The sequence below is a fragment of the Rana temporaria genome, chromosome 11 (genome assembly GCF_905171775.1).
Source record: "Rana temporaria chromosome 11, aRanTem1.1, whole genome shotgun sequence".
NCBI classification, from domain to species: domain Eukaryota; kingdom Metazoa; phylum Chordata; class Amphibia; order Anura; family Ranidae; genus Rana; species Rana temporaria.
Window position 1 is genome coordinate 94754263 of NC_053499.1, and position 27977 is coordinate 94782239.

The 27977-nt window shown below is 49.6% G+C and overlaps 2 protein-coding genes across 3 annotated transcripts in view; one reads left to right on the plus strand and one right to left on the minus strand.

Moving 5' to 3' along the window:
* Positions 1-650: 650 nt before the first annotated feature.
* Positions 651-2009, minus strand: LOC120916808 (paraneoplastic antigen Ma2 homolog). Its single transcript, XM_040327749.1, has one exon. The coding sequence runs from the start codon at positions 2007-2009 to the stop codon at positions 651-653; it is 1359 nt and encodes a 452-aa protein (XP_040183683.1).
* Positions 2010-9795: 7786 nt separating this feature from the next.
* Positions 9796-27977, plus strand: part of SF1 (splicing factor 1) — a 241936-nt gene continuing 223754 nt past the window's right edge. Inside the window, exon 1 of one of the 2 annotated variants that reach the window (XM_040328777.1) lies at positions 9796-9877. In XM_040328777.1, coding sequence (XP_040184711.1) covers positions 9811-9877 — 67 coding nt within the window. In that variant the 5' untranslated portion in view covers positions 9796-9810. Of the gene's footprint in view, positions 9878-10063; positions 10166-27977 lie in introns of those variants that run through there. The other variant, XM_040328778.1, reaches the window with a different exon arrangement.

Sequence of the window (27977 nt, forward strand, 5' to 3'; positions counted from 1 at the left end):
CTTCAGGGATTTCTCTCCATCACCAGCTGGTGGAACAGCCTCCTTAAAATTGGATGGACCATTTGGGCTGAGGCCCCTGCTGCTTCGATTAAGGGGGTCAGAAGTCTCCGGACCAAAGCCGTGTTTGTCCCTATGATGAGGGAGCTCTTATGGGACCCTGGGGGCCGAGGGCAAACTATCGCCAGGGTGTCAAAGGTCTCTGCGACTCCAGCTATTGAAGGATCTAAGGTCAGGCGTATCGGTAAATACCCATCATAAGGGAAATTCTGGGTTCCAATGCCCCATATCCCCAACTCTTCAAAACTTCTGCAAAGGTAGGTGAGAAAGGTACTGATCATAAAAGTCTCTGTACAGAAGAGTTACTTGTGCTCCCGTATCCAGGAGGGCCTTGGTGTAGATCCCTTCAACTTGAATGGGCACTAATGGGGAAGGCCCCACTAAATTCTCAGGGAACTTTCGAGGTGCAGTTTTCCCTCTCCCCCCTGTAACTTGTATTCTCACTCCTCTCTTGCGAGGGCTTCTTTTGGCCCCCATCCAATCACGTAGGCGCGAATTGGGGGGTGTTCTGAGGGGAGTTTTCTCCTTCGGTCTTTCTGCCTCTTGCTTCACTTTGGAGCCGTCTGCAATAGATGGGCCCCCGGTTGACTCCTTCACCGGGGCCCTCTGAAGTTTTCCGCCGGCTGATACACTGGTTTGTAGGTATTGGCCAGGCTGGGGCAAACTTCTCTGGTGTGCCCTACCCCTCCACAGTTGAGACAGAAAGTAAGCCTTCTTGGTTTATTATGCTGGTTGTAAGGCCCATAGGCGGGCTTTTCGGTTCTATCCCTTCTGGGTTGGTACGGGGAAAACTCCGCTTGACCGGATAGAGCAGCTACCGTTTCTGTCAACTGAGACACTTGTGTCTTTAAGAACTCAACCTGGGGGTTACTGTCTTCAGTGGCCACGACACACACTCGTGCAGGGGCTTCTGTGGCTTGGTATTTGTTCTTTTGATCTTGGAGGTCTTCCTCCTGTCGAATGATCCGGATCAGATCAGGATACTTCAACACTCCGTTTCCCTTTTGAGTTCGCAGCTGAAAGACAATGGGGTCCATGGGCTGGGCTCCCTTTACCACTTGTTGGAAACGTGTTTTATCCATTGCTTTTGGATCTATCCCTTTTTTTAACAACATCCGGTGCAGGATCTTATCCAGGCGGCTGACAAATTCAGAGAGTTTTTCTCCCTTCTTTTGGAAGCAGTGTTCTAATTGGCAGCGGAGCTCACTGATGTCTTCAATCCTCCCGAACACATTCTGTAGGACTTCTAGATAATCTTGGGCAGTGCAATTGTCTTTACTAAGCTTGAGGTTGCGTATAGCCTCTAGGGCTGGTCCTCGGAGGCTTTCCATGATCCTCTGCTTCTTATTGTTCTCTGGGATTCCCCACTCTTTCAGAGCTTGGGTAACCTGATCCATCCATTCTTCAAACCCGTCTTCTGAAGACGGCACAGGGTATCTCCCGGAGAAAGCTCTGAGTTTTCTATATCTTGTGATCAAGCAATCTGGAGGATCCTTCTTGCACTGGGCTACGATCTCCTCCAGGACCGCACATAACTCTGGGTTTATGTCCTTGAGTGGGGTTTTGGCAGCCCCCTTCACTGTTTTCCCTGGGGCTCCCATGGGTGCCGGAGTACTAGGAGAAGTAAGAGGAATTGCACTAGAATAGGAAGGGACAGCTGAGTCTTGCTCTGGTTGTATCAGAAAAGGTTCTGTGCCATTGGTGGTCTTCACACTAGGTTTCTTTAAACAGTCTGGAACTCTATCTGCCCATTTATATAGAGCATAGGTGTGAGGGTTGGTATCATCCACTCTTGAGTTCATCACCCAGAGCTTCTGGCTTGGGGACAAAGTTTCCATGATTAAGAGTACTTCCTCTTCATCCCAAGCTTCTCCCCGCACTTCAATCACTAAGCCTTTCGCTACAGGAACACCTTCGTCTATGCACCACATGGTTGCAGCTGCTGCATCCATGGCTGATCTTGGCAAGGGGGAAGGGAGGTCCAGTATGATGGGAATAGTTAATAATTTGAGAAGTAGAATCCTGGACGAGCCCCCACGTGCAGCGCTACCCCCTCAGGAGCCGCTGATTGTTTTGGGATCTACTATCTCTTTTACTTGGCTCACCCCTATTTAACTGGCTCGAACCCTCCCTTGACACATCAGAAGTCTGGTGGGAATATTGTGACCTCTGCTGGGCTGGGGTCACAATAGCAGGCATGCAATATTCAATGACAATGTAAGAGTAATATTACCTGCTTTACGGATGGTCCCTCCAGACGAGAAAATACACTTCACACAGTAGTATATTTAAACCAAAAGAATGAGTTTACTTTATACAAACTCAAAGAAGACAAGCATAAGTTTAGATCACAAATGAGCAACTGTCACACATTAACACCATATGATTTCGCAAGGGCCCTTGCGGGAATCAGTGATAACAGTAATAAAAAGATCTAAGCTAGGGATGGTACCATTCATTTAAACTAAACAGGCAGTCTATGCTCGCAAGCTCCTTCTAGCGAGCGATCCTGCAGGACAGCTAAAGACCACGTTGCGGCCGGTTGGTGAACGTTAGTTTTGTAATCCGCAAACGGTAAACGATGAAAAGAAAGAAGGTAGTTAAACCAAGTATCCTGAACAGCAACGTTGGTGAACCGATCGCTCGTCAGCGTCAGTCACTTCGGTATAATGACTATAAAGTTAAGGGGCCTCTAAGTATTAGCTGGAGGCCAAACACGTACCTCCGGCCTGTAGGGTGGCACTAGGTTAACTGTCTAAAGGAAGAGTTTGAAGCTGAGCATGTGCTCTCTCACCCGAAAGGCCGATCCGTCTGAGTTCTCCTCAGAAGGCGCAGTGGTAGATCACTGCTCCACAGCACAAGGATCCCGGACGAGGGTTTTCCACTGTTTCAGTTGTCAGCTGGGTTGCCTCTCCGATCTTCGGGAACACAGGCTGGATACTGGAGTCTTGCTTCCTTCCGAATGGCTGGTCTCTCTGTGAATTTAGGCCCAGGCTTCCGGCCTAGCAGCACGGCTGTGCTGTCCTCGGCAGCTCCGCAGAGGAGAAGAATGCTGGTCCGAGAGAGCGAGAGCAGCCACTCCCTTTCCTTAAGTAACCTCCCCCATAAGTCTGTGCGGAGGTGTCACATGTTCAAATGATGCAAGGCATTGTGGGAAGCGTAGTCTGTTTCTCCTAAGAGTCAATGGAGTCCATATCTCCTGCTACTTGAAGTCCCACAATGCATAACTTTCTTAAAGGTATCTTACATATTTACAAGCGTGAGCAAAGTTCCGGCGGGGATGGCCTGTCATTAGGCTCTGACAGGGTGACCCCGCTACACATACATCAGCGACAGGGTGTGAGAGAAATTTTTTTTTTTTAAATTGGGATATTTATTATAGCAACAAGTAAAAAATATATATATATATATATTTTAAATTGTTGCTCTTTTTTTGTTTATAGCACAAAAAATAAAAACCGCAGAGGTGATAAAATACCATCAAAATAAAGCTCTATTTGTGGGAAAAAAAGGACGTCAATTTTGTTTGGGAGCCACGTCGCACGACCACGCAAATGTCAGTTAAAGCGACGCAGTGCCGGAAGCTGAAATTTCGCCTGGGCACGAAGGGGGTTTATGTGCCCAGTAAGCAAGTGGTTAAGGATGTTACAGCACCCCAACCACAAATGTAGGCCGCTGTTCCAATGGTCTAGCAATTTTTTCACTGACTCGAGGAGAGGCGGGAAGTTAAGTTGGAATAGGTGGGAGAGTGACGTCGGTATATAGATACCAAGGTACTTCAGGGCCTTGTCCGACCAGTTCAGGTCAAAACCGTCCCTGAGCTCCCGAAGTTTATGTTGCGGAATACCCACTCCCATGGGCTCCGACTAAGTGAAGTTGATCTTCAAGTTAGAGATCCAGCCATATTCCTCGAATTCCTTTAGAAGACTTGTCAGTGAAATGTTGGGGTTCGTAAGCGTAAACATCAGGTCATCTGCGTAAGCAGAGATCTTATGCTGTGTTCCGCCCACTGTCACCCCGGAGATGTTGGGGTTCTGTCTGATATGGCAAAGGAAGGGCTCCAGGGATAGGGCAAAGAGCAGGGGCGATAGGGGGCACCCCTGTCTGGTGCCATTAGATATCAGGAATGGCTCCGACAACACCCCATTAGCTCTGACTCTGGCCGTAGGGCCCGAGTAGGCAGCCCCCACCCATCGCATCATGCGATCTCCCAGGCCCACATGTTTCAAAGTTGCAAACATGTATCTCCAATTCACTCGGTCAAATGCCTTTTCGGCGTCTGTCCCCACGAGGACGCATGGCGTCTTGTTGCTGACTGCGACATGTAATAGGTTAAGGACCTTGATGGTGTTGTCCTTGGCCTCTCTCTTGTCGGGACGATTCCCACTTGATCCAAATGGACCAGATGGGGGAGATGTTGCTGCAATCTGGAGGCCAGAATTTTAGTAAATAATTTGAGGTCCGCGTTGAGGAGGGATATGGGGCGATAGCTCCCACACAAGGACGGGTCCTTGCCCTCTTTCAGTATGACCAAGATCTGTGCCTGCAGTGTGGTGTTATGAAACTGCTTCCCGGTACCAAGGTCATTAAATAATTTAACCATTCGTTGGCCCAGAGATGGCAGCAAGGTCTTGTTATAGTGTGTGGTAAGACCATCCGGGCCAGGGGCTTTGCCTAATTTAGTATTGCTGAGGGCAAGTTGGAGTTCAGGTAGGGTGATGGGCTCCTCTAGGCGCTCTCGAGTGTCGGTCAGTAGTGTGGCCATGTGGGATCTGTCAAGATAGTCTGTCGTGAGGTCCTGTACGGAAGTCGGCGTGTGTAGGTTATATAAGGATTCGTAAAATGTCATAAATTCTTGAGTGATTTGGTGCAGCAGAGATGTCTTCAGCACGGTCGAGGAGACTACGTGTGGGATGTAAGATGCTAGGCGTTGCGTCTGTAGAGTCTGGGCCAAGAGCCTGCCACATTTGTTGCCCGACTCATAGACCTTCCTCCGACACATCTGCATCGCCGTTTTGGCCTTATGTTGCAGCATGTCGGTAATCTGCGAGCGGACCATATTCAAATCCGCTCCCAGCCGGTCCGACGGGGTCGTCTTATGAGTGGTTACCAGTGTCTGTAGTTTGGTGAGGAGTACATTCAGGTGTGCCATCCGGGCCTGTTTCAGTCTCGCCCCATGCTTTATAAGAAACCCTATAATCACGGCCTTATGGGCCTCCCAGACCACCCCCGGTGTCGCTGTTCGCTGTAGTATTAGTCTCAAAATAGAGGTCTACTTCAGTCACCACATCCGCCAAGACCCCAGGGTCCTGTACGAGGCTCTCATTAAGTCTCCAGGTCGGGTTCTGTCCCGCTCAAATGTCGGACAGTGCGTATTTTATCCCTACCAGAGCGTGGTTTGACCATGTGATGGAGCCGATCGAGGTATCTTTAATCGCGTGCAGCTGGTGCGAATACGACCGATGGGGCTTGGAATAAAAAAAGTAGTCCCTCTCTCCAGGATGGAAGAGTCGCCATGTGTCGACCACCTGTGCAGATTGAAGTGCCGCGCCTATTAGTTTACGTGCATATCACGATGTGGAAGATGTACCTGTGGAGGTATCCTCCGGGTGTGAGAGGGGTATGTTTAAATCGCCTCCCAAGATAAGTTGGCCTTCCGTGTATCGCATGAGTTTGTCTACGGTTCTCTTAATGAAAGTGTCCTGATGGACATTGGGAGCCTACAGGTTCGCCAACGTCACCTTACTGTTTCCAATGAGGCCTTTCAAAAACAGGAAGTGGCCCTCACTATCTGTCTGGGTATCTTCAAGTCTCCATGGTATCTTTGCTGAGATAAGGCTGGAGACCCCTCTGGATTTGGCCTCTGAGTACGTCGAGTGATAGACCATGGGGTAATACCTATTTTTGAGTAGTGGCAACCTAAAGTGTGTTTCCTGTTGTAACGGGAGTCACTTTAGGGGCACAGGGTGAATGAGAACCCCACTATGGTCTGTGCTAGTCACATTTAATGCGGTCAGATATTGTATATATTGTGTGTTGGCTGATGTATACTAGTCAGCTTGCTGTGATGAAAGGGGTGGGGTGTGATTGCATTCCATTGTCTATTGTGGTAATTAAGTCTGCTATGTGGATTGGAGCTTGGTAGCCAGTCTGCATACCTATTATGGGATGTTAAATGTCTTGCTGTGAGGAAAGGGGGGGGGGATCACTCCAGCAACCCCCCCTGCTAAGACTGTTTACTGAAGGAGAAGTTTGAACACACCTGACCTGTATCACCATTGTCATTGGACAATTTAACCCACCCTGTTTCCCAAGGGTGGGAGGAATGTATTTTGAAGAGGAATGTATTACCATGTGCAGATAATAAAGATTCATTCCCTGTTTTAAACCTCAAACAAGAGCTGTGTGTCTCGTTTCTGGGGGGAATTCTTATGGGTCTCGTTCGTTTGCCTGATTGTGGAGTGTCGATAAGCTGTCTTGGATGGGATGGAAGGTCGTAAACGGTGGTGACCGTTACACCTGTATCATGACTATGTCTGCCTTCAAGCGGCGCATGTCATGGAGCAGCTTCCTTTGCTTCTCAGGGGTGTTTAAACCCTTTGCATTTAGGGATATAATGTTGAGCGGGTCCATGTCCGCACCTGGGACAGGGGGATTGGGGGAGGGGGGAGGGGTAGTAAGGTAAGGGGGTAAGGGTGGTGGAAGCCGGAAACAGAGTGCGGTACACCAGAGAGAGAGAGAAATAGAGAGAAAGAACAGAGAGCTGACACTAGGGCCGTGCAGCAGCAAAGAGGTCTAATATAGCCCTAACGGCTGTGGCGCTCGCCGGAGTACCTTCACAAAGAGGACCCTGGGGTACAGAGTGGAGCGGATGAGGGTCTCTATGTCCGACCGGGTCAGGAGGGCCTCAATGTCTGCTCGTGTCGGGAGGGCGAGAAGCAGGGACCTGATTTCCTAGTCCTGCATTTCAGCGTCAGGCTGCTGAGCCTCGGGTGATTCGGGATCGAGGGGGCCGCAAAGCAGTCCAGGAGACACGACCACCGGAGCAGTCGCAACAGGTGAGCCGCACTGTTAGCTGGGGCGATGGTCTTCTGTGGGCGGTCCTCGTGGTGCGGTCACTCTGGTGCCCGGAGATTCGTCCTGTAGGCTGCGGAAATACCTGTGAATTTCGCTCGGTTTTGCTCCAGAAGACGTCCTGCGGTTAGTTGCCCTAGTGCTGTACCTTCTAGTCGAGTGCATGCCGATATATGAGCTTTTTTGCCGATTATTAGGGGGTTCGGGCCGGCCCCATAGGTCCTTTTCTACCCTCATCCCAGAGGTCCTTCTCTGTCCTGCTCCCAGGGCCCCCTCTTTGCTCTCATCCTAGGGCCCCCTCTTTGCTCTCATCCCAGGGCCCCCTCTATATCCTCATCCCAGGGGTCCTTCTCTGTCCTCATCCCAGGGCCCCCTTTCTGTCATAGTCCCAGGGGTCCCTCTCTGTCCTCCTCCCAGTGCCCCCCCCCATCTATCCTGATCCCAGGGGTCCTTTCTCTGCCCTCCTCCCAGGGGTCCCTCTCTGTCCTCCTCCCAGGGCCCCCTCTCTGTCCTCCTCCCAGGGCCCCCTCTTTGCTCTCATCCCAGGGCCCCCTCCCTGTCATCATCCCTGGGATCCCTCTCTGCCCTCCTCCCAGGGGTCCCGCTCTGTCCTCCTCCCAGGGCCCCCTCTTTACTCTCATCCCAGGACCCCATCTTTGCTCTCATCCCAGGGCCCCCTCTTTGCTTTCATCCCAGGTGTCCCTCTCTGTCCTCATCCCAGTGGTCCCCTTTCTGTCATCGTTCCAGGGGTCCCTCCCTGTCATCATCCCTGGGGTCCCTCTCTGTCCTCCTCCCAGTGCCCCCTCCCCCACTCTTTCCTCATCCCAGGAGTCCTTTCTCTGCCCTCATCTTAAGGGTCCCTCTCTGTTTTCATCCCATGGGTACCTCTCTGTCCTCCTCCCAGGGTCCCCTCTCTGCTCTCATCCCAGGGGTCCCTCTTTGCTCTCATCCCAGGGCCCCCTCTTTGCTATCATCCCAGGGCCCCCTCTTTGCTCTCAACCCAGGTGTCCCTCTTTGTCCTCATCCCAGTGGTCCCTCTCTGTCCCCATCCCAGTGGCCCCCTTTCTGTCATCGTCCCTGGGGTCTCTCCCTGTCATCATCCCAGGTGTCCCTCTCTGTCATCATCCCTGGGGTCCCTCTCTGTCCTTGTCCCAGGGCCCCCTTTCTGTCCTCATCCCAGGGGTCCCACCCTGTCATCATCCAAGGGGTCCCTCTCTGTCCTCGTCCCAGGGCCCCCTTACTGTCCTCCATTCCAGGGGTCCCACCGTGTCATCATCCCAGGGGTCCCTCTCTGCTCTCCTCCCAGGGGTCCCTCTCTGTCCTCCTCCCAGGGGTCCCTCTCTGTCCTGGTCCCAGGGCCCCCTTTCTGTTCTCATCCCAGAGGTCCCTCTCTGTCATCATCCCAGGGGTCCCTCTCTGTCATCATCCCAGTGCCCCCCTTCTGTCCTCATCTCAGGGGTCCTTCTCTGCCATCATCGCAGGGGTCCTTCTCTGTCCTCATCGCAGGGGTTCCTCTCTGTCCTCATCGCAGGGGTTCCTCTCTGTCCTCATCGCAGGGGTTCCTCTCTGTCCTCATCCCAGGGCCTCATCTCTGTCCTCGTCCCAGTGCCCCCTTTCTGTCCTCATCATAGGGGTCCCCTCTCTGCTCTCATCCCAGGGGTCCCTCTCTGTCCTCGTCCCAGGGGTCCTTCTCTGTCCTCCTCCCAGCGGTCCTTCTCTGCCCTCATCCCAGAGGTCCTTCTCTACCCTCATCCCAGAGGTCCTTCTCTGTCCTCCTCCCAGGGCCCCCTCTTTGCTCTCATCCCAGGGGGCCCTCTCTTTCCTCATCCCAGGGGTCCCTCTCTGTCCTCCTCCCAGTGCCCCCCCCCCCATCTATCCTCATCCCAGGTGTCCCTCTCTGTCCTCATCCCAGAGGTCCCCTTTCTGTCATCGTCCCAGGGGTCCCTCCTTGTCATCATCCCTGGGGTCCCTCTCTGTCCTCCTCCTACTGCCCCACTCTTTCCTCATCCTCAGGGCCCACTCTTTGCTGTCACCCCAGGGTCCCCTCTCTGCTCTCATTCTAGGGTCCCTCTCTGTCCTAATACCAGGTTCCCTTAAAAAACAACTGGAGCTTGTTTACATTCACAGTTTGGGGGTGGTAAAATCTCATAGTTTAGCCCTGTTTTTACCCCCACCCCAACCACGCCCCCTTTACCTGCAGTGGCCAGGGGTGTACACATCATGTTGCAGCCCTGCAGGAATTTTACACCCTGTCATGGTTGGCAGTTGTAGTGCCTGCCAAGTGTGACCCATTCAAGTGAATAGGGCTGCTTTGCAAAGACCGTGCAACCTTGTGCAGTCCAGCGACCAAGTGGGTAAAGCATTGTATTGCATCCTCATCACCTACTTTAACCCCTTGGATCTCACACTAGCATGCTGCAACTGCTTGCATTACACATGGTTGCAGGGTGTTTGCAGATGGGCCCGATTCACTTTAATGGGCCGTGATTACCCACCAAAAGCAACCGGGGTATAATTCCTGCTGAAGCAAGATTACATCCTCAGCTGCTGCCTTTGCAGCTAGGGGTAGGGACGAACGTATGTAATGTATGCAGTGTGGCTTGAGTGCCTTTCCAAAACAATTGCAAGATGCATACATCCGCCATTTTATAAGACGTAATATGAAGTGCAACCTACAAGATGGCGACCGCAAGCTGCTTAAGGGCACGTGCATACGCTGAACGGCACCAATCAGATTTTCTACACGGTAAATAATTGCCCTACCTACAGTACGCTAGCCGGCTGACAATGGACGGAGCTTAATTTCATTGGCACAACCATCGCTCGTTTTCCTCCCCTGGAATCACATAGCAATATGTGGTCCAATCAGCAGCATTGCTTCCAATCCAATGAGCGCTGTTTTTTCTTTAATGGGCGGTACAACGAAGTTTATATAAGGTATCCGCGGCGCATACTCTCAGTCATCGCGTAGCTGCTGGTGTTTATATCATATTTGTGGTGGTGTGACTCAGAGGGGGAGCAAGACGCGTAATGGGTAATAAGCTATTTTATGATAGTTTACTGATGGCGGTAATGTTTTTTTTTTTTTTTAAATGCTCCAGCATTATTGGTGCCTTTGTTTAGGTGCAAATGTGTTTCCGTATGGCGGTAAAAGCCAGTGGGGTCCAGTTCAGTTAGGCGTCGAACACTTTATGTACAATTGGACTGTTAAATTTAGCTGTGTAAATTCGGTAAAAGTTTTCTCTGTAATGTCCCGAAAGGAGGCCAGCGTCTTATACTATCTGCATCGCATTTCGAATGCGCGCACGTTGTACCGATTTTGAAATGCATTTGTCTGCAAAGACACATACCCCCCAATGCCATAACCTAGTGTTTGTCATACTATAACCAACAATTGTGCAGATGTATAAAGATATTTTTGTGAGTTTTTGTTTATTAGGAGTCACATTGCCCTGCCGATTTGCTTAGGCCTAGTACGTTAGACAGTAACTGCATTATGAATGATGCTGGGGAGGAAGAAGGTGTGAAAATGTACCCTTTCTTTGGAAGTAAGGTTTAAAGCAGATTTCCACCCAAAATTGGAACTTCCGCTTTAAGCACTTCTCACCCCCCTTTTTAATGAAAATAAACATTGTACTTGCCTTCTCTGTGAAATCGTTTTGCACAGAGCAGCCCCGATCCTCTTATTCTGGGGTCCCCTGCTGAAGTTCTAGGCTCCTCTTCGGCAAGTGTCCCCATGGAAAGACGCTTTTCATGGGGGAACCCATGTATGCTCACTCCCAAGCTGCGTCTTTTGCCAGAGTGGGGGGCTTGGCACAATTTCGGGAGTAAACAAAGCTGTACAAGCGGCTGGCAAGTATGAGATCGGTAATTTTTTTTTTTTTTTTTTTTCGATCTCATGCTTTCCAGCCTGGAGGAGAGATATGGGGTCTTATTGACTCCATCTCTCCATAAAGAGGACCTGTCACAAACCATTCCTATTACAAGGGATGTTTACATTCCTTGTAATAGGAATAAAAGTGATAAAAAAATATACAAGTGTAAAAATAAAGTGTAATTAAAGAAATAAAATGCCCCTGCCCCGGTAGCTCAGAAGCGAACACACGCAAGTCCTGCCCACATAAGTAAACTCCATTCAAACCACACATGTGAGGGTATCACTGCGTGCGTTGGAGCGCAAGCAACAATTCTAGCACTAGATCTCCTCTGTAACTCTAAGCTGGTAACCTGTTAAAAAAAAAATAAAGCGATGCCTATGGAGATTTTTAAGTACTGAAGATTGGCACCATTCCATGAGTGCGCAATTTTAAAGCATGTTTGGTATCCACTTGACTTAACATCATCCTTCACATTATACATAAAAATGTATCTAACTTTACAGTTTTGTTTTTTTAATTCATGAAATATTTTTTTCCAAAAAACGCATTTGGGAAAAACTGTTAAGCAAATAGTGTGCAAGATAAAAAGTTGCAACGACTGCCATTTTATTCCCTAGGGTGTCTGATAAAAAAACATATATGATGTTTGGTTCTAAGTAATTTTCTAGCAAGGTAGTAGGAGAGGAATGCCAGTAAAGGCCTGGTATGGAAGTGGATAAGATCGCCCACCATATATACTGTGGCAGGGCGGCTTTGTTGCGTGAAACGGCATACCTGTACCCGTTTCATGGGGCTTATCCCAATTCTGACAGGATAACCTAAAGATCTGCTGTTCCTAGTAATGTCTGTACCCCAGGAATGAGAGCAATGTTCATACGTTGGGTCCCGGGTTCCCAGATCAATTCAAACTGAGCTTTCGAGTCTAATAAAATGCTTGTCAACTTCTCCATGATATTATACGTTTAACCACTTAACGACTGAGCCTGTTTTTCAGACTTAGTGTTTACAAGTTTAAATGTTTTTTTTTTCCTAGAAAATTACTTAGACCCCCAAACATTATATATATTTTTCCTACCAACCTAGAGAATAAAATGGCGGTCATTGCAATACTTTTTGTCACACCGTATTTGCGAAGTGGTCTTACAAGCACACTTTTTTTTGGAAAAAATGTACTTTCTCTTATCGTCCATGGACGGACACAGCCTTCTCAAGTCTTGACAAGTGGGTTATGTTCCTGTTCAAAGGAGAGGACTAGGCAGAACATGTTAGATAATTAAATACATGTTACTTTACCAGAGTTGAACAGCCCCGCCCAGGGGGCGGTCCCTCCAGACATTACCCTCCTCCCTGCAGCATGTAGCCTCAGTTTTTTTTCTGCCTAGCAAAGAACGACGTATGGCTCCCTTTGGGCCCAGCGCCCTGAGGAAATTTTCAGTTTTTCTTTTTAATTTTATTTATTTGATAATCTTCTATCAACTGCCGGCTGAGTGACAGGCTGGATATATAGATCCATGTAGTCTCCGCAGTCTGGCCAGCGAGCGTGAGCACACCATTGCTAAGGGCTGGGTCTGCCATGACATACCCCATGACTCCTGGGGTGGCCGGTGGGCTTTTTGCTCCAGGGTCCACATATGACTGGGCTGTGGTGTTGTCTCACTCAGTGGACCGGGCCGACAGCTACTCCAACGCGGTTGTATGCCTGTCAGAATGTTGCCTGTCAGATGAGTAAGTACAGTCCTTCCTGCCTCGGCGGGTCGGTATGGCTGGGCATTCATGGGGTTTGGGGCTCTCCTATCCTCCCTTTCCCCGCTCTGTCATATTTCCCTCTGCTGCTCTACTGCTGTTACCGGGGTGGACCTGTGGGGGGGGGGGGGGGGGCTCCTTTTCCCACCAGAGGACTGTGGGGTGTCTGGGCCCATATTTTTCTGTGGGGGTGTACTTTCCCATTAGGCCTTCTCATCCACATCGCGGCGTTTTGCCACCATTTTTTGTAGTCTGCTGTTTGCATTGTGAATTCCCATTGGTGGCCATTTTGTTGTGGTCGCACTATTGCGGTTGGCCATTTTACTGTGGCCGTGCCCGGTTTTCTCTGAGGTGTCGGCGGCCATTTTGTGAGTGGTTTTGGCCTCTAGTGCTGGCTTTTACATGGTGCTCAGCACATATCTACTTGTTTTTTTACCTCACGGCTTTTTCCTCACAGCACACGCTGTGTACAGAGGGTGGGCAGCGGCGCTGAACAGTCTTTTGCTGGGTTGGTGAGTCCCCTGGGTAACCCCCCGGTCAGTGCAGCAAGGAGGGTGGACTTGTTTTCAGGTCTTGAAAAGGTTCCTGAGAGCCGTCTGTGTTATGGAGTCAGTATCTGGTTCTTCTTCCCCAAACATGCCAGAGGTGGCAGCTGGTGCGGTTTCCATAGACACTTTGTCGGCAGTCCTGGTATCATTTGTTGCCAGGGTGGAAGCAGCGGGCGTAAGGGGGGTAAAAAGTGCCCCCACCATCTCCTGGGGAATTCTGACTCGGACACGGGCCTGGCTGCGGCACAGGACCCCGGTTCTGTCTTGTCTGAGAAAGTGGACCAGGACCTTCCTTGTGAGGACAGGGCACTGGTTAGTGCGCTTATCAGTGCTGTAAGGGACTCTCTTAACCACTTAAGGACCGCCTCCTGCACATATACGTTGGCAGAATGGCGCGGCTGGGCACATGTACGTCCTGTACTAGTACCCAGCCGTGGGGTCGCGCGACCAGCGGACCCGGTCGCCACAAGTGACACGCGATCGGTCCCCAGAGCTGAAGAACGGGGAGAGCTGTGTGTAAACACGGCTTTCCCGTTCTTCACTGTGGCGGCTGCATCGATTGTGTCATCCCTTTTATAGGGGGACACAATCGATGACATCACACCTACAGCCACACCCCCTACAGTTGTAAACACACTTCAGGGAACACATAACCCCATCAGCGCCCCCTTGTGGTTAACTCCCAAACTGCAACTGTCATTTTCACAATAAACAATGCATTTTTAAATGCATTTTTTGCTGTGAAAATGACAATGGTCCCAAAAATGTGTCAAAATTGTCTGAAGTGTGCGCCATAATCTCGCAGTCACGAAAAAAAATTGCTGATCGCCGCCATTAGTAGTAAAAAATAATAATTTATAAAAATGCAATAAAACTATCCCCTATTTTGTAAACCCTATAATTTTTGCGCAAACCAACCGATAAACGCTTATTGCGTTTTTTTTTTTTTTTAACCAAAAATAGGTAGAAGAATACGTATCGGCCTAAACTGAGTAAAAATGTTTTTTTTTATATATATATTTGGGGGATATTTATTATAGCAAAAAGTAAAAAATATTGTTTTCTTTTTCAAAATTGTCGCTCTATTTTTGTTTATTGCGCAAAAAATAAAAACCGCAGAGGTGATCCAATACCACCAAAAGAAAGCTCTATTTGTGGGGAAAAAAAGGACGGCAATTTTGTTTGGGAGCCACGTCGCACGACCGCGCAATTGTCAGTTAGAGACGCAGTGCCGAATCGCAAAAAGGGGCAAGGTCCTTTAGCTGCATTTTGGTCCGGGTCTTAAAGCGGGGGTTCCGCGGCTATTTTTTTTTTTAGATCGTTCTGCCGCTCTTATCTGTAGTTATCTGCTCCTCATGTGTCCGAATCTCCTAGCCGCCATGATTATGTTTGTCCCGCAAAAGATAATTTATATAATTCATAGATGGACGTTTCCATCTTGATTGTGGGCACTCTGAAGCCCACTACGAGTTCCTTCTGGGATACGGTGAATGCTGACTTACCCAGCATTCACCGCTCTATCCTGCGCAGTGTTGACGGCGAGCGTCGGCGTCAACACTGCACGGTTGCCATCACAACGGCCGGCGTACTGAGGTCACGCCCCGTTGTGACGACATCCACCTTACCTAAAATGGAGAATTTGTAGCCGCCCTTGTCACATTACAGTACAGCGCGTCTCCTGGGATTCTCATCACTCACTCCCAGGAGACATAGCACTTGTCGGGCAAAAGCTAATACATGCCCACTCCCGCGGGGAAAGGATGACTGACACAGCACTGAAGGCAGGATTACACAGGTAAAGAATCGGATTTAAAAAAAACAATAAACGGATTGTGCATAAACGATGGGTAGCAGTTTGATTTAGATAAAGTTGCATTTTAGGGTGAACCTCCGCTTTAAGTGGTTAAGCTGGATAGTGCAGCTGAGGCATCCACTGAGGTCTTTTTTGGGTCCCACAAGTCGGACCGCTCTGTGTCTTTTGTGTCTGTGTCTTTTTTTTGACAAGTTCATTGATGGCTGTTGGCATCCCGCAAATGGTCGTCTCTCAGTTTTTGCATGCAAGTCCTGGGTCTGATGGTAGCCTCCTTCGAGGCAGTACCGTATACCCAGTTTCTCACTCGTGTATTGCAGAGGGAGATCCTGTCTAGAGGTCGACCGATATGGGTTTTTCTCTGGCTAATGCCGATATTTAGAAATCGGGTCGGCCGATATGATGCCGATTTTTGCGACCGATTTATTATTTTTATTTTTTTGGCAAGTGCCACTGGCTTGTGGCGCTGGTTGGCACTGGCAGATTGCACTGGTTGGCACTGGAAAATGGAACTAGCAGATGGCACGGATTGGCAGGTGGCACTTGTTGGCACTGGCAAGTGGTACTGGTTGGCACTGATTGGTAGGTGGCACTGGATGGCACTAATTGGCACTAGAAGATGGAACTGATTGGCAGGTGGCACTAACAGGTAGCACTGGGAAGAGGTACTGGTTGGCATGGATTGGCAGGTGGCACTGGATGGCACTAGTTAGCACTGGCAGGTGGCACTGATTTGCAGGTGGCACTGGGTGACACTGGCAGATATCACTGGCATGTGGCACTGGCAGTTGGCACTAACAGGTGGCACTGGTTGGCACTGATTGAGAGGTGGCACTAATTGACATTGGCAGGTGGCTCGTCACCGCACGCTGAGGACGAATCCGTTCTGATATGCCGGCCGGCTTTTGCATATGCTGATTTTAAACTTCTTAATTGTAAGTGTGTTGCTTATTTTTTATTAAATTTTCCATGCGGTATCACACTATTGTGAGTTTTTTTCCCTATGAACATCCTGCTATTCCTTGGCGAATCTGATGACATTACTATTGGGACGCTCCGTTTTTTCCATGCTGCTTCCATGCTGCTTACATCCCCTCTGCTTTACCTGGTCAAAGGCTCTGGTAAGGGTCAGTGTGTACATTGGTGGTGGTTCTCCTCTTTATTTCACACTGTCTGTTACCATTCACTGGGGGATGTCCTGTGTGTATTGATCATCAAGCAGATTTACACTGTTAGTTTTATTTTTTCTGGCTGTTCCGTTGGTGGATTGGTGACTTCTTGGAAGATCGTATCAAGACGCAGGCTTCATTGCAATTCATGTGATTTGGCTATTTCTGCACTTTCTGATCCTCATTCTGGTAAGGGTCAGCATTTCTATTGAGCGGTGGTTCCAGACTTTTTCACCTTTGCAGCAGTGTTCACACTACACAGATTTGATACATTGTTTGACTGTTCATGTGTCACTAATTGGACTATTTTTTCATTTGTTTATGGTCCTTTCACATATCTCTATATGACCTTGATAAGGCATATTCACCTTTCAAGCGCAACTCCACCTTTTTGCTTATGATATTTATGTTTGTATAACATTTTTGAGTTTGCTGCTCTTTCTTTATTTTGTATTTGGTAAGCGCATTATTTTCACATTTCTAGACTACCTGAGTCGCCAGATGCTCGACCAGGGGGAATGGTCATTGCATCCGGAGGTGTTTCAAATCCTTTGCAGGAGATGGGGCACACCGGACGTGGATCTCCTGGCCTCCCGTCTCAACCTCAAGGTGTCGAGGTTTGTGGCCAGGTCCAGAGATCCCGCGTCGGGACGCGTTGGTGGCCCCGTGGGGTCAGTATCGTCTACTTTGCCTTTTCCCCCATTGAAGTTGCTTCCTCGGCTGCTCCGCAGACTGGAGGCTGAGGGGATTCCGATGATAATAATCGCTTAAGATTGGCCTCAGTGTCCTTGGTACGCCAATCTCGTGCGCCTGGTGGTGGATGTACCCTGGCGGATGCCAATGCGGGAGGACCTTCTGTCTCAAGGTCCCATACTTCATCCTGCTTTACAGTCGCTGGCTTTAACCGCATGGCTATTGAAAGCCAGGTTTTAAGAGATCAGGGTTTTTCTGAGTCGGTCATCTCAACCATGCTAAGGGGCACGGAAGTCTTCTTGGAAGATCTACCATCGCACCTGGAAGGCCTACATCTTTGTGCGAAGAGATGGGGTGGCGTCCATGGACGTATTCAGTTTCCAGGGTCCTGCTGTTTTTACAGCGGGGAGTGGATCAAAAACCTGTCTTAAAGGGGTTGCAAAGGTTTGTCTTTTATTTTCTGAATTGGTTCCTTTAAGCTAGTGCATTGTTGGTTCACTTAACCTTTCCTTCCATTTCCCTTCTAAATGTTTTTTCCATGTTTGAATTTCTCACTTCCTGTTACTCCTCAGTAAGCATTCCACCATCATTCGAGCGGTGGAAAGTCATTTAGAACAGCTTACTGAGGAAGAACAGGAAGTGAGAAATTCAGACAAAGAAAAAAAACATTTAGAAGGGAAATTGAAGGAAAAGGTAAGTTAACCAACAATGCACTAGCTTAAAGGAACCCATTTAGAAAATAAACAAACCTTTAGGCTGCATTCACACCTGAGCGTAGCGTTTTGCAGCGTCTTTTACCGCGATTTGCCGCAACAAAACGCAGTGTTTTTTACCGCGATTTTGTACAGGTCTAGGGTCACCAATGTAAAACGCCCAAATACGCTCAATTCGAGCGACAAAAAAGGGTCCAGAACTTGTTTGGGCTTCAGGCGTTCGGCGTCAGGCGTTTTGGAGTGGAGATGTGAACCATCTCCATAGGGAATAATGTATTTTTTCCCCTCTAGCGTTTTTTGAGCGTCGCGCTTCAGGCAACAAAACGCTCAGGTGTGAATGCAGCCTTACAACTAGGGTTGTCCCGATGCTAGTATCAGTATCGGGACCGATACCAAGCATTTGCCCGAGTAGGGTGCTATGAAATGTAAAGGGGTCCAGAGGTGCAGGGGGCTGTGTAATGTAAAAGGGTCCAGAGGTGCAGGTAGGGTTGCCAACTCATCCCTTTAAAACAGAACACATATTAATTACACAGGTTCTGAGGCTAATTTAATGCAAATAAGGCACCAAGTGAGTTTAATTACCTCCTTAATCAGCCACAGAACCTGTGTAATTAATATGTGTTCTGTTTTAAAGGGATGAGTTGGCAACCCTAGGTGCAGGGGGCTATGTGATGTAAAGGGGTCCAGAGGGCTATGTGATGTAAAGGGTAGAGGTAGACCGATATGGGTTTTTCTCTGGCCGATACCGATGCCGATATTTAGAAATCACGGCGGCCGATAGCCGATTTATGATGCCGATTTTTTTTTTGGGCCGATATGTTAAGCCGATTTTTCAGGCGCTTTTGGGCTAAACAGTAAAGTTATATATATATATAAAAAATGTAATACACAAAAACAGGTAATGAAAACTTTTGGTCGAAAAAAAAATTAATATGGGCTAACTTTACTGTTTAGTTTTTTATTTTGTTAAAGTATATTTTTTCCCCAAAAAATGTGTTTGAAAGACCGCTGCGCAAATACCGTGTAACATTAAATATTGCAGCAATCGCTATTTTATTTCCTAGGGTCTCTGCTAAAAAAAATATATATAATGTTTGGGGGTTCCAAGTAATTTTCTAGCAGAAAATACAGGATTTTAACTTGTAAGCAACAAATGTAAAAAAAGATTTAGCCTTTAAATGGTTAAACTGAGAATTCTCCTACACGGAGTTCAGTTAATTGATAAGTAGCAACATTGTATATCTTTTCTCCGACTTGGCAGGCTGCCCAGGAGAGAGAGAGAAGGTCTTCTACGGGAAGCACTTGCATTGACTTGTATTGCAGAAGCTTTTTGCAAGTCGCGGTGCTGAATTTATCAATCGGCTTTTTTAAAGCACAAATCGGCCGATGCCGATTAATTTAAAAACGCCAAATATCGGCCGATATATCGGCCAACCGATATATCGGTCGACCTCTAGTAAAGGGGTCCAGTGGTGCAGGGGGCTGTGTAATGTAAAAGGGTCCAGTGGTGCAGGGGGCTGTGTAATGTAAAAGGGTCCAGAGGTGCAGGGGGCTATGAGATGTAAATGGGTCCAGTGATGCAGGGTGCTGTGTAATGTAAATGGGTGCAGTGATGCAGGGTACTGTGTAATTTTAAAGGGGTCCAGTGAAGCAGGGGGATGTGTAATGTAAAGAGGTTCAGAGGTGCAGGGGGCTGTGTAATGTAAAAGGGTCCAGAGGTGCAGGGGGCTATGAGATGTAAAGGGGTCCAGTGATGCAGGGTGCAGTGATGCAGGGGGCTGTGTAATGTAAAGGGGTCCAGTGATGCAGGGGGCTGTGTAATGTAAAGGGGTCCAGTGATGCAGGGGGCTGTGTAATGTAAAGGGGTCCAGTGATGCAGGGGGCTGTGTAATGTAAAGGGGTCCAGTGATGCAGGGTGCTGTGCAATGTAAAGTGGTCCAGAGGTGCAGTTGTGGAGAGGGGTACACAGTAGTAACAAAAAATATTGAAGAATGCAGAGGTATGCAGGGGGCACAGTGGGGTGTTTTTACATTTTAACGTGGGGGGTGCCAGATATTGGATCCGCCCCGGGTGCCAAATGCTCTAGGTACACCCCTGGCCTATAGGCTCCTGAGATGTGAATTCCGGTTCTGGAGAAAGAGAGGTGGGGGGAGGGGACAAAGAAAAATGGAGAGAAAGGAGGGATAGAACGAACAAGAAAGATGGATAGGGAGAGAGAGAAAAGGGGAAGAAAGGAGAACAGAGAGCAAACAGTAGGGTAAAAAATATTTGAAAAATGTTATTGGGGGGAGGGGGGGGGGTGTGACACCATATTTTACCGCACCAGGTGACACCAACCCTAGTGACGCCACTGATACTGTCCGTGTTCATCCGATCCCTCACAGTGTGCGGGGACCGCCCTGTCAGCTGCCAGCTCAGCTGGGATTTTACGGAGGATCCCCACTGAGCTTTTGCGGACACACAGAGCTGATCATTACTGATCCGCCAGTGTGAAAGGGCTCTAAAGATTAATATCTCGGTTGTGGCAGCAGCTGCACTGTATTAATGTCATTTGGGGTCAGATTTGTCTCTGAAGCCCTGCTAAAAATCGCAAATTGCTACCATTGCCAGTAAAAACATTAAAAAGAAAAAAGTCCGTAAATTTATCCCCTATTTTGTCGACACCATAAGTTCTGTGCAAACCAATAAGTATACGCTTATTGCATTTTTTATACTCTTGACTGTAGGGTTATGTTTCCTCTATTAGAGGACTAGGCAGACATGTTAATGGTTAAAACATGTAAACTTTAGCGAAGCTGAAACAGCCCTGCCCAGGGGGAGGTCCCTCTGGTCAAAACCCCTCACACTGCCCAGCTCAGTTTTTTTTCTGCCTAGTGAAGGACCTGGCTCCCTTATGGCCCATGGTCCAGAGGAACTTTTTATTTTTAAAGATTAAAATTTGTTTTATTTGATCCTGAGATCTTCTATCAACTGCCGGCTGGATGAAATAGATCCTTGTAGTCCCCCCAAGGGCCATCGATCGTGAGCAGGCCTTAGCTACACGCTGGATCGGTCACGACATACCCCATTGCTCCATGGGTGGCCGGTGGGCTTTTTGCTCCGGGGCTCACATATGACCAGGCTGCTAGCTGTCTGTGTCACAGTGGGCAGTGGCCGGCAGCTACTCCGTACTGCTCAAAAGTGGGTCTGTCAGTAAACGCGCCAGCAGTCCACGCAGGGACGGGTAAGTACTTTTCCTCCTGTCTTGGCAGGATGGAACAGCTGGGCTTTCCTAGTGGGGGTCTCGTGTCCTCCCTTTCCTCTCGTCCCTTCCCTCCTCCACCACCATACTGTGACTGACCTCGGATGTTCCTGAGGGGTTGTTTTTCCTATCCTGGCTGGGGGCTCAGGGGTGTTCTGGGCCTGCTCTCTGTGTAGGTGGTCTGCCATGGGGCGTCCTCTGCTCGAGGGGCGCTTCTTTTTTCTGGCCTTCTCGTCCACATCAGTGTGCTCGGCGCAGTTTTTCTTTAAAAATGCTCCATTTTCTTGTGGCCGCGCTGTTGCTATTGAATTGCGGCTGGCGGGCATTTTTTTTTAGCTGCGCTGTGACGCAGGCAGTTACAGGGGGTGGGCATTTTCTAGAAGCCTGCACTCTTTTTCCTGAGGTGGCCCGCGGCCACCTTGCTGTGGTTTTTATACAGGTTTTGGCCTCTAGTGCTGGGGGGAATTTCTGAATGGCGTGAACAGCGCAGTTTTACCTCAGATACTCGGACACGCACAGTGTGAAGGAGAGCGGACTGCAGCACTGTGCAGTTTTCTTGTCGGGGTGGTGAGTCCCCTTTTGGTCAGTACAGCAAGGAGGGTGGGTTTTTTTTTGTGTGCGCACTTGTACCTTGACATTAGTCCCTGAGGGCTGTCAGGTGAGCGTGTCAGCATGGCGTCAGAAGCTGGCGCTTCTTCCCCAGTCATTCCAGTGGTGACAACCGGTGCCCTTGCGGTCCCTGTGTACACTTGGTCGGCAGTCCTGGAATCATTTGTCAGAGTGGAAGCGGTGTGTGGTCGAAAGGGGGGTTAAAAAATGCCCCCTCCCCACCATCTCCTGGGGATAGCTCTGACTCTGACTTGGGCCTGCTTGCGGCCCAGGGCCCTGGTTCTGAATTATCAGAGGATGCGGACCACAATCTTTCAGACAGTCAGGAGTAGGTGTGCAACGGATCAAAAAACTCACGGATCGATCCCCGGATCAGAGTCACGGATCCGATCATTTTTCGGATCAGCAAAAATATACAAATCTTGTTGCACCCACCGGAGTTTTATATTTCAGTTATTTTCAACACAAAACAGAGCTTATGTGCTTAAAGGAGTTGTAAATTAAAAAAAAAAATTTTTTTGCTGAAATTACTGTTTACAGGGTATAGAGACATAATAGTTAAAGCGGGGGTTCACCCTTAGAGGGCACTTTTTAGCCTTAGATTCCTGCTCGTTTTGTCTAGGGGAATCGGCTATTTGTTTTAAAATATGAGCAGTACTTACCGTTTACGAGATGCATCCTCTCTGTCGCTTCCGGGTATGGGCTGCGGGAATGGGCGTTCCTTCTTGATTGACAGTCTTCCGAGAGGCTTCCGACGGTCGCATCCATCGCGTCACGATTTTCCGAAAGAAGCCGAACGTCGGTGCGCAGGCGCAGTATAGAGCCGCACCGACGTTCGGCTTCTTTCGGCTACGAGTGACGCGATGGATGCGACCGTCGGAAGCCTCTCGGAAGACTGTCAATCAAGAAGGAACGCCCGCTCCCGAAGACCCATACCCGGAAGCGACGGAAGAAGATGCATCTCGAAAACGGGTAAGTACGGATCATATTTTAATACAAATAGCCGATTCCCCTAGACCGAACGAGCAGGAAGCTAAGGAAAAAAAAAAAAAAAAGGAATTGGTTGAACTCCCGCTTTAACTAACTGATTCCTTTTAAAAACGATAAAAAAAAAAAAAAAAAAAGAGCTGCGGTGGCTCAACGCGATTGGCACTGTGCTGACAAGCCATTCACCTCTGCAGCTAGGGGTTCGGATCCCGGTCTTGGCTACATGTGAATTGAGTTTGGTGGTCTCAGCCCGGCTCCCGGTGGGTGTGCTATGCGAGGTAAGCCTGCGCTTAGTACGCCCACCCCCCTCCCACAAAAACCACCACACTTACAAGCACTCGAAATTGGGTTAACATGCACGCACTTTGACCACGCGGTCTCTAAAAAAGAGAGGCAAAGGACTAACGGGGCTGGTTGAGCGGGCAAATCCTCTCACTCCCTTATAGGGAGTCCCTTTTCCCCCGGTAGCAGGTAGGGCGGGCTATGTGGGAGGACCCCCTCACACACCTGCCATTGCCACCCGGGGCATGGAGAAAGGTGGCAGATTGCCTCTGGGGGAGGCCTGCCTACTCCCAACTCCTGCAGTCTGGCTCCTCTCTCGAGTACACGCACAATAAAAAAAAAAAGATTAAAAATAGATAAAAATCAATCATATAATGTACCCGTAGTTTCGTTTTTGCATGTTGTTTCCTGCCTCTGTGCTGTACAGAGCACAGGGCAGTCATGGTTTGGAAAACGAAACTGGTGCTGAGGGGATTTAGACACACAGTAATCACACCTCCTTGAAGTTGGTGACCACAGAGAGAAAGCTCCCAGTACTGTGGTTATCAGGAAACAGACAACCAGGAAGTGTGGAGATCAGAGAAGAATTACAGCAACTTAAGAGCAAAAACGAACAATGAGGACAGCACTGCATTATGGTAAAGGAAGCTATTAAGATAAAAAAAAAAAATTCCTTTACAAACCCTTAAAATACAGTATATGTAAATCTGACGGATTGTTTACATGTTCAATTTTAAAATCAGCAGCAAACCTGCTGACCTTGCATGCTTGCTAATGTGACATAACAGCTCTGATTTTCACTTTTAACTAAATGTGAAAATCAGAGGTGTTCTGTCACATTAGCAAGCATGTAAAGTTTGCTGCTGCTTTTAAAATTTAACATGTAAACAGTCCGTTGGATTTCCAAATACTGTATTTAAACATATAAGCTCCGTTTTGTGTTGAAAAGAACTGTGAAATCTAAAATGCTGAGTGTAACAAGATGTTACCCCCTTCTCACTAGCATTACTGTGCAGGAGTGTGGGGTGGAGCAAGATGGCAGCGACGAAACACCACTTCCTGACGAGACAGCCGCTGCCGGGTGTACCAAGAAGGCCGCCGCTCTGGAGCTAGGGACTTTCCTATGGCTGAGGCTGCGGAGCGCTCTGTGGATCGCGTGATGTGCCGATCCGAACAGGGTGACCCATTCGGATCACGGGTCGGTGACGATCCGTTGCACCACTAGTGAGGAGGACTCCAGGTTCGGGTCAGCGCAAGACAAGGCACTTGTTGAAGCTCTTATCACCACAGTGCGGGACACTCTTAAACTAGAGAATACTGCTGGGACATTAGAGCTGCACGATTCTGGGAAAAATGAGAATCGCTATTCTTTTGCCTAAAATGAAGATCATGATTCTCTCACGATTCTCAATGTATTTATTTAAAGTTATTTTCAACACAAAACAGAGCTTATGTGCTTAAATACAGATACGGTTGACCACCCACTCCTCCTCAAAAAACTCCACAATTTTGGTCTCCGTGACTGCACTCTTCGCTGGTTCTCCACCTACTTATCCAACCGCACCTTCAGCGTTGCTTACAACTCTACTTCCTCCTCTCCTCTTCCATTCTCTGTTGGGGTCCCCCAAGGTTCTGTTCTTGGACCTCTCCTATTTTCTATCTACACCTCCTCCCTGGGTCAGCTGATAGCCTCCCACGGCTTCCAATACCATCTTTACGCTGATGACACTCAAATCTATTTCTCAACTCACTTCTTCATTCTCCTCACGTATCACTAATTTACTATCAGATATATCAGTTTGGATGTCGCACCACTTCCTCAAACTCAACCTATCCAAAACGGAACTTATAATTTTTCCTCCCCAAAGTGCCTCTTCCCCTGATCTCTCTGTCAAAATTAATGGTACAAGTATCAGCCCATCCCCACATGTCGAGGTCCTAGGAGTAGTCCTGGACTCTGAACTCTCCTTTAAGCCTCACGTTCAATCACTGTCCAAATCTTGCCGCCTCAACCTTCGCAACATCTCCAAAATACGCCCATTTCTAACCAATGACACCACAAAACTCTTAATTCACTCCCTGGTCATCTCTCGCCTTGATTACTGCAACTCCCTCCTCATTGGCTTACCTCTGCATACTCTATCCCCCCTTCAGTCAATCATGAATGCTGCTGCCAGACTAATCCACCTTACCAACCGCTCTGTCTCTGCTACTCCCCTCTGTCAATCCCTCCACTGGCTTCCCGCTCACCCAACAAATTAAATTCAAAATACTAACAATTACCTACAAAGCCATCCACAACTCTGCCCCCAGCTACATCACTGACCTAGTCTCTAAATACCAACCTGTACGTTCTCTTCGTTCTTCTCAAGACCTCCTACTCTCTAGCTCTCATCACCTGCTCCCATGCTCGTCTCAAGGACTTTTCTAGAGCCTCTCCATGCCTATGGAACTCCTTACCCCAATCTATCTATCTATCTCCTTCTCTATCAGCTTTTAGAGCAGGGGTGGGCAATTATTTTTTCGATGGGGCCACATGAGAAACTAAAAATATTTTGGAGGGCCGGGCCAAAAGGCTAAACTCAATACTGCATAAAATCAATTGTATTTCTTTATAAAAAGCAGTAAATATCATTGTTGGAAAACTGGGGGACAGACGCTGGGGACATGACACAGGAGGGGGACAGATGCTGGGGACATGACACAGGAGGGGGACAGAGGCTGGGGACATGGCACAGGAGGGGGACAGAGGCTGGGGACATGGCACAGGAGGGGGACAGAGGCTGGGGACATGGCACAGGAGGGGGACAGAGGCTGGGGACATGGCACAGGAGGGGGACAGAGGCTGGGGACATGGCACAGGAGGGGGACAGAGGCTGGGGACATGGCACAGGAGGGGGACAGAGGCTGGGGACATGGCACAGGAGGGGGACAGAGGCTGGGGACATGGCACAGGAGGGGGACAGAGGCTGGGGACATGGCACAGGAGGGGGACAGAGGCTGGGGACATGGCACAGGAGGGGGACAGAGGCTGGGGACATGGCACAGGAGTGGGACAGAGGCTGGGGACATGACACAGGAGGGGGACAGAGGCTGGGGACATGACACAGGAGGGGGACAGAGGCTGGGGACATGGCACAGGAGGGGGACAGAGGCTGGGGACATGGCACAGGAGGGGGACAGAGGCTGGGGACATGGCACAGGAGGGGGACAGAGGCTGGGGACATGACACAGGAGGGGGACAGAGGCTGGGGACATGGCACAGGAGGGGGACAGAGGCTGGGGACATGGCACAGGAGGGGGACAGAGGCTGGGGACATGGCACAGGAGGGGGACAGAGGCTGGGGACATGGCACAGGAGGGGGACAGAGGCTGGGGACATGACACAGGAGGGGGACAGAGGCTGGGGACATGGCACAGGAGGGGGACAGAGGCTGGGGACATGGCACAGGAGGGGGACAGAGGCTGGGGACATGGCACAGGAGGGGGACAGAGGCTGGGGACATGGCACAGGAGGGGGACAGAGGCTGGGGACATGGCACAGGAGGGGGACAGACGCTGGGGACATGGCACAGGAGGGGGACAGACGCTGGGGACATGACACAGGAGGGGGACAGACGCTGGGGGCATGACACAGGAGGGGGACAGAGGCTGGGGACAGGCAGCCACTGTTTAATCAATAACAATTGATTAAACAGTGGCTGCATGTGATGGCACAGTGGCTGCGTGTGATGGCACAGTGGTTGCGTTTGATGGGCACAGTGGCGACAATTGATGGCACAGTGGCTGCGTGTGATGGGCACAGTGGCAACAATTGATGGCACAGTGACTGCGTGTGTTGGCACAGTGGCTGCATGTGATGGCACAGTGGCTGTGTTTGATGGGCAGAGTGGCTGCGTTTGATGGGCAGAGTGGCTGCGTTTGATGGGCACAGTGGCTGCGTTTGATGGGCACAGTGGCTGCGTTTGATGGGCACAGTGGCTGCATGTGATTGGCACAGTGGCTGCATGTGATTGGCACAGTGGCTGCGTGTGATTGGCACAGTGGCTGCGTGTGATTGGCACAGTGGCTGCGTGTGATTGGCACAGTGGCTGCGTGTGATTGGCACAGTGGCTGCGTGTGATTGGCACAGTGGCTGCGTGTGATTGGCACAGTGGCTGCGTGTGATTGGCACAGTGGCTGCGTGTGATGGGCACAGTGGCTGCGTGTGATTGGCACAGTGGCTACGTGTGATTGGCACAGTGGCTACGTGTGATTGGCACAGTGGCGACAATTTATGGTGGCACAAGTGGCTGCGTGTGTTGGCACAAGTGGCTGCGTGTGTTGGCACAAGTGGCTGCGTGTGTTGGCACAAGTGGCTGCCTGTGTTGGCACAAGTGGCTGCCTGTGTTGGCACAAGTGGCTGCCTGTGTTGGCACAAGTGGCTGCCTGTGTTGGCACAAGTGGCTGCCTGTGTTGGCACAAGTGGCTGCCTGTGTTGGCACAAGTGGCTGCCTGTGTTGGCACAAGTGGCTGCCTGTGTTGGCACAAGTGGCTGCATGTGTTGGCACAAGTCGCTGCGTGTGATGGGCACAGTGACCCCTCCCGGCCCTGCCTACTGTTATCACAGCGGCGGGGAACATAACAGACAGCGTTCGTTTGAACAGCTGTTTTCCCCGCTGCGCATAGACACTCCCCCTTGCCAATCACAAGCAAGGGGGAGTGTCTATGTGACTCCCCCTTGCTCGCGATTGGACAGATCCGTCCAAGGGGAAGTGTCTATGCCATAGACACTCCCCCTTGGACGGATCTGTCCAATCGCGAGCAAGGGGGAGTGTATGTGACTCCCCCTTGCTCGCGATTGGACAGATCCGTCCAAGGGGGAGTGTCTATGCGCGGCGGGGAAAACAGCTGTTCAAACGAACGCTGTCTGTTATGTTCCCCGCCGCGCTGATTAACGTGGCAGCGGCGGCGGGGGTGGGCCGGATTAAAAGGTCCGCCGGGCCGTATACGGCCCGCGGGCCGTAGTTTGCCCAGGTCTGTTTTAGAGGATCCCTGAAAACCCTTCTCTTCAGAGAAGCCTACCCTTCCCACACATAACTGTATTTTCATTTGAGTCCATCTGATCATCCCCCACAGCTAACTACCCTTTGTTCCACTTGACCCTCCCTTCTAGATTGTAAGCTCTAACGAG

What these genes read in the sequence shown, in the direction of transcription:
- LOC120916808 (XM_040327749.1), bottom strand. Translation starts at nt 2,009, where the DNA reads ATGGATGCAGCAGCTGCAACCATGTGGTGCATAGACGAAGGTGTTCCT.